Source organism: Tenrec ecaudatus, chromosome 9, assembly GCF_050624435.1.
Source record: "Tenrec ecaudatus isolate mTenEca1 chromosome 9, mTenEca1.hap1, whole genome shotgun sequence".
NCBI lineage: Eukaryota > Metazoa > Chordata > Mammalia > Afrosoricida > Tenrecidae > Tenrec > Tenrec ecaudatus.
In genome coordinates this window covers 126048745-126055311 of record NC_134538.1, presented here as the reverse complement: position 1 = coordinate 126055311, position 6567 = coordinate 126048745, and the positions used below count along the sequence as shown (strand labels likewise).

General features: G+C 47.7%; 1 protein-coding gene across 1 annotated transcript; it reads left to right on the top strand.

The window, feature by feature from the left end:
* The first annotated feature begins 1079 nt into the window (after positions 1-1079).
* On the top strand, positions 1080-5542 carry CCDC71L (coiled-coil domain containing 71 like). The gene has a single exon (XM_075558539.1). It carries the CDS (start codon positions 1350-1352, stop codon positions 2046-2048), a length of 699 nt encoding a protein of 232 aa, XP_075414654.1. The 5' UTR covers positions 1080-1349; the 3' UTR covers positions 2049-5542.
* The last annotated feature ends 1025 nt before the right edge of the window (positions 5543-6567 follow it).

Here is a 6567-nt window from a genome sequence, read left to right as displayed (position 1 = left end):
ACTTCAAAGTCCTAAGTATTGGAAGGATTTTTTTAACTTTAAATATATAGTAAGTTCTAGGAAAATTGCAATATAAATGAAAAAAATACAAAATTATCTTATTCCAAGCAATTTTCAGCATTTTTTTCAAATTTTCAGCATCCCCCCCCTTCTTTTCCCATTTCAAATAACCAGTGTTTGAATCAGTGATTGAATCATTGACTCGACATATTGAATGCTTACTATGTGGCAGGCACTGAGGTAGGTATTGGTGATAGAAAAGATGGCGATTGCATGTACTCTACAGGTCTCCCGCCCCCATGTTCATAACAATAAAGCGTTCTTAACAATATGTTCTTCCCAATATGTTCTCCTCAATGAATGCATTGTGATGCCACATCTTTTCTTAAGGATAGCAATGGTGCTGCAAAGGGGCATTTAAAAACCAAGTGAAAAGTGAAACAGCCTTTAGAGGAAAAAAAAAGGATATTGTATTGGGGTAGAATTACTTTATCATAATTGATCTTTGATCACCTTGAACAAGGATGATAAGACTATTTGGTTTTATAGAGCGTGAAAGTCTTTGCTTTCCTGATAGGCGGCAGTTTCTTCAATATAAAGATGATTGTCCAGAAGGAGACCACTTCACTTAAGTCCCCTAATGAGGCTGGATTATTAGTGATTTCTTGGGCTGGATTGAGGGAAAAATTGAATGGAGATGCCCAAAGAGGCCTTTGGGGATTTAGAACGAATGGTGAGAGTCCCATTGGCTGTAGGCTGAAGCCCAATTCCCTCCCTAGGATGGCAGCAGCAAAGCCTTTGTTACTCCGATAGGTCTCCCAGCGCCACGCACACAGGCACATCACTCCCTGGGCGAGGCCATGCCTCTCTCCAAGGTCCCCTCCTCGCCCCAGCCACGGCACCACTCCCCAAGCACCCACTCAACTGTGGACACGCGTTCAAGACCCACCACCATCACCCATCCAGCACCATCTTCCAGGAACTGTCCTCTGCCCCCCTTGTCCCCGCCCCTCTCTTGAGAGCGCCCAATGGGTGGAGTCGAGGCCGCGGGAGGCGGGGCCTGAGGCGGGCCCATTTAAAGAAAGGCAGAGGGCGAAAGAAGGCGAGAGAGAAGAAAGAGAAACCAGAGGGGACGAGGCGCCGTCCAATGACAAAGCCCAGGGGTGGGCGCCGGCCGCCATCTTGAACCGGGCGGCAGGAGAGTCGCCCGCGTCCTCCGCCCTCGGAGGGGGAGGGGCGGCGGCGAGGAAAGTCGCGAGAGACGCGCCGCCGCCGCGGAGCCGGACGCGGGCGGGGGCGGGCGGCGGCGGCGGGAGCCGGCGAGCGCGGGCGGCCCCGAGCGGCCTCCGATGCGGCGCGGCGTGAAGAGGCGGCGGCGCCGGCCTCCGGCGGCTCCGGCCGCGGCCGCCCGGGGCGGCAGCCCCGGGGCCGGAGGAGGGGCCGGCGCGGAGGCGCGAGAGGAGAAGGTGGTGTACTCGCGGTCGCAACTGTCGCTGGCCGACAGCACCAAGGCGCTGGGCGACGCCTTCAAGCTGTTCATGCCGCGCAGCACGGAGTTCATGAGCTCGGACGCGGAGCTCTGGAGTTTCCTCTGCAGCCTCAAGCACCAGTTCTCCCCGCACATCCTGCGCAGCAAGGACGTCTACGGCTACTCGTCCTGCCGAGCCCTGGTCCCCGACCCCCCGCCGCCCCCCGCCGCCCGCGGCCAGAAGCGCAGGCCGGCCCCGGCGGCCAGGAGGAGGCGCCGCCGAGCCCCGGCGCCAGCTGCCCGCCGGAGGAAGCCCCCGCCGCCGCCGCCGCCGCCCGCCCCGGAGGAGAGCTGCCCGGCCAAGCCCGTGGCCCTGGGGCCCTGCTTCGGGGGCCGCACCCTGGAGGAGATCTGGCGGGCGGCCACCCCGACGCTGACCACCTTCCCCACCATCCACGTCGGCAGCGACGTGTGGGGCGAGCGCAGCCTGGCGGCGGCGCGGCGCCGAGCGCGCCAGGTCCTGCAAGTGAACCTGGAGCCCGTGGTGAGGCTGCGCCGCTTCCCAGTGCCCCGGGCGTGAGGCGTCCCGGAGGGCGCCTCCTGCTGGCCGCTCGCCGCGCGCCCGCCCCACCGCCCCGCCGAGGGACCGCCTCCCGCCCGGCGCCGCCCCCCTCCGACGGCACGGCCCCGGGGCCGCCCACCCGGGATGGAGCTTCCGCCTGGAGGAACGAACAAGTGTCAGTCGAGTGTTTACAGATCCGGCGGGGACCCTGTCCCCTAGTGCACTTTACGGGCGAAGAAGTCACCGGATGGGTTTCCTTGCCCGGGATGCGGCGCCACCGTCGGACCGTCGGACGCACTCCGGGCCAGGTGTGTCCTGGGCTGCGTCCCGGCGCCGGGTCTGCGGAGGGAGGAGACCGCTGGACCCGCTGCGGGAGGAGGGTCCCCTTTCTTCCCAATCCCAGACTGAGACGTCTCCAGGACTATAGGGGCAGATCCGTTCTCTCCCTTTCGGACTCTACCTCACTGGTCTGGAAGCCCTCCGAAGAAGTCATTATTTTTCCAAAGGAACTTGGTTTTGTGCTTGTGTGATAAAGCCAGATTTTATTTGCCTTTACCGCCTTCCCCCGCCACCCCCATGCCCCTCCTTTGGACTGCCACCCCCTCTCTTTGGACGAAAGCTCGAAAATGTTTTGTGTCGTTGCACTAGTTAGTGCTCAGGGTATTCTGAATCCCACTCGTTCCCTAAATTCAACTGGATTCCAAAGCTTTGACCAAGGATATTTTTTAAGAGGTTCAGGCTATGACTGTTACTAGTGCAAGGATTTCTGGGGCTTTGAATTTCATGGGCTCAGTGATTACAATGAGATGGAACGTATAACTGTTTAACCCATTTTTAAGGTGTTTTTAAAGATTTTATATTGACATTTAATGTTTATATTGACTGAGCTTCTAAGGAAAATGGTGGAGTACTATAAAGCTTAGGATAAATTGACTTGTTAAATTCTTTTGAATAAAACCACAAAGCTTGTGATAAAATAAAGAATGAGTTGGAACGAACTGGGTGTTGCTTACAGAGATGAGTGGAATCAATTTGGAGAGGATATGGCATCCCGTGTAATGGCCCAAGTGCGAATCCAGCAATATTTCAAGGATGATTTATTTCCAAATGGGAGTCGCAGAGGAAAAATGAATGTGTGTAAACCTCGTGTTTAAAATGGCAAACAGAATACCCAGTGTAATTCTCAGAACTAATGACGATCTAGAGGGGTGGAGACATTTCTTGGAATCAAATAACTGGTTGAGCTTTCTTCGGACAAAGTAGATCCCCTTTGCATTCCTTCCTTGTTTTGGTTGTTGGATAACAAGAAATGTCCAGACGGATAGCCCATCACCTTTGTCAACCTCACGGCCGTTGATTGGCATTTTTGTTCCACGAATTCCCCTTTTCAGCCTTCTTTCCATTCGTAATTATGTTCGTGGTTGCAGATCTTGGTTTGACAGCTGAAGACCACAGGAATCGAGCAGGCGAGCTGCAGAGTACCGACCCTTCTTTTACTGTTACCATCGTGTGTATACCGTATGGCCCAGTGTGGCATTCTTGATTATCCAAGTGCCTTTGGTCATTGGTGGCAGCAAGACTTAATGGTTTTGAGCCATGGGGCCACAAACAGCGTTTACTGCAATACCTAAAGGGTCAAGTAGCGTTTTGTACCACTCTCCTTTCCAATTTAAGTATTCTGCCATGGAAGACCATACCAGGCTGGAACTTGGCATGTGAAATTCACAAACTGAGGTTTATCTCTGCTTGGCAGCTTTTTAGAAAAATAATGAGAGTTGCCGTTTTGACTCTTGTGTTCCCAGAATTCAAATGGCATAGCTTTCCTACATGAATCTTTTAAGCTTAATAGTTCGTAGCAGGAGTTTGTGACTTTAATTTCAGTGTTCTTGTTTTTATAAGAAAACAAACATATATATATACACACACGTACATATATATGACTTTATGCCAGTTCCCCATTAAGCCTCATAGTCATTTATTCACTACTCAGTGATCATGCATTGTTACAGACACTGTCACATGAGTATAATAAAATTCAATAGGAGAGTGTTAAATAATATTTGTGTGATAGGAAGCTTACATATATTCTTTTGGTTATTAGCTTCCATTGCCAATTGTCTTTCAGATACATAAGAGTTTTCATCCCTAAACTATATTGCTAACTTTTATAGCTAAGTAGCACCTGGAAGAAATACGTATTTGTATCACTTCACTATTGTATATAGTTTTATATGATTAAAAAATCCTATGGCCATATTAGAATGTAATTTCAACAGGCAGTTTCGCTAGCTAGTTTCCCAGAGGATTTTAAAATTAGACTTAACTGGGAGAGTAAAGTTGCTCAGCACAAGACTAAAACCAGACACCATGCATTACGTGGACAGACTCTCAACATCTTCCCTTCTCCGATCTTTTTATTTTCAGTGCACTTGAACTCACACAATTATTGGGATTATTTGGGTTGTCTGATTACAGTTTGCACCAGATTGCTGAACCTAAATTCAGTGTGTTGTTTATCTGTTTTGTTGAAAAACGAAAAAAAAAACAAAAAAACATGCCATTTCAAGATGTAAAACAAAACCAACAAGTGTTTTCGGCAAGTTTTCTTTCACAGAACCTATGCTACAGTTTCTAAAATGTGAAGCCACAGCGCATAGAGTTGAGTACATTACTAGTCCAAGTGAAAAGTATCGCATGGGTACTTTGGACAGAAGGTGAAAGGAAACTTGGCACAGTGGCCTTGATGGCGAGGCATCCGTTTCCTGTCCTCAAGTGGCTTAGCCTGTGTACGGTTTGTAAAGAAATCCATGGTCTGTCTTCATTCTCTCGCCTTCTTCATCTCACATGGCACAAGTCGGGGAAGGCCGCGAGACCATGTATTAGCACCTTGCTGTGTGCTTACTTAACTTGACATTCTTGAGTGCCTAAATGTGGTGACCGGCACCTCAGCCCACCTTTCCCGACGCCCACTGTCATCGTTTACCTCCTTCTGTCAACCAGTGCCAGTCTTTGTCTTAGGGAAACCACCGGCATCCTGTTGGTTGAGGGCAACGCCATTGTTGATAGTGCAACGTGTTGCTGTTGTGGTGTGTATTTATTCTGTCTAAGGTCGAACAAGTGTGACTTAAGCTGGTGGCTGACATCTGTTCATTTGCTGTGTGCAAATGATAATACTATTTTTCTGAAAACTTCAGTTAAGAAGCTTTTAAAATGTTTGAATACAGAAAAAAAAAGTCAGCAATTTTGAACTCAAAAGTTTTGTTGTTTCAAGGGTTGCCACGGCACTCTTTAAATTGTTAGTTTTTAATGAAATATATACATAACATTTACTTTCTTGGTGTGTTTAAGATATTTTTTTGATAGACTTATGTCTTAAGTGCATTAGAAGGCAATTGTTTGTAGTGGAACCGAAGTGGTTTTCCCTGGCCAGTTTGATGTGCATATGATTAAATTTCCAATCTGGTTGTACTTTGCTTTTTAACTTATTACCTGTAAATAAATTTTAGAGAATACACCGTGTCTAGTCATTCTAATGATGCCAAAGGTTTCAAAATGGAATCTTTATGTTTGTGGATGGAAAGACATCTTACTTTACCCTTGGGCTGCACCCCTACACCACCAGGGCTCTCTCATTGAAGGCAGCATAATGGACTACCTTTGGAGGGACCGTGCCCAGGAGTGAGCTCCTTAAGTTTTAAAAATGCTCTGTGCTTTAGCCTCATTTATCTACTGTGGTTGGTACAATGAAGTGTTGGCTGCTATAGGGAGGGAAAGGGATCCACAGGAAGTTCTTAATAAATGCTATCACCGGAGGTATGTGTGCTGAGAATAATTCTATATGCCAGTGTGGTCACTTGGGAGTTTCGGTCCCCAGCCTTTCAGTATCCTGAGAATTGACTGTAGTTTGGGAAAGCTAAATGACTGAAGGTAATCTGTGGGTAAAATTAATTGAAAACATGGAAGCATCTATATACTTTTTAAGCTGACAGAAGGTAATTTGTGGGTAAAATCAATTGAAAACAGAAACATCTGTATACATTATAAACTACCGAAGGTTTGGATTATGTTGCTTTACTAGACAGGTTTTTTTAATTCATTTTTTGGGGGGCTCATACCAATCATAATCCATGCATACATCCATTGTGTCAAGCACTTTTGTACATTTGTTGCCGCCGTCATTCTCAAAAGATTTCCTTTCTACTTGAGCCCTTGGTATCAGCTCCTCATTTTCCCCCTACCTCACAAACCCTTGATAATTTACAAATTACTATTATTTTGTCATGTCTTATCCCGCCTGACGCCTCCCTCCACCCACTTCTCTGTTGACTAGACAGTTTTCACTGTTAAAATTTTTCTCAATATTTTGACCTTTCATCCTATCTCTGAGAGAGATTTAAAAGACGTTGTTACTGTGTTTAAAATTATCCCAGTGTTTATAGAAGCAGTAGATGAAAATGATTGATCTAGGAGCTTGCAATATTTTTGCACATAATTTTCACTTTTAATAAGTTCAGTAAGTGTTGCTTATAAGAACCAA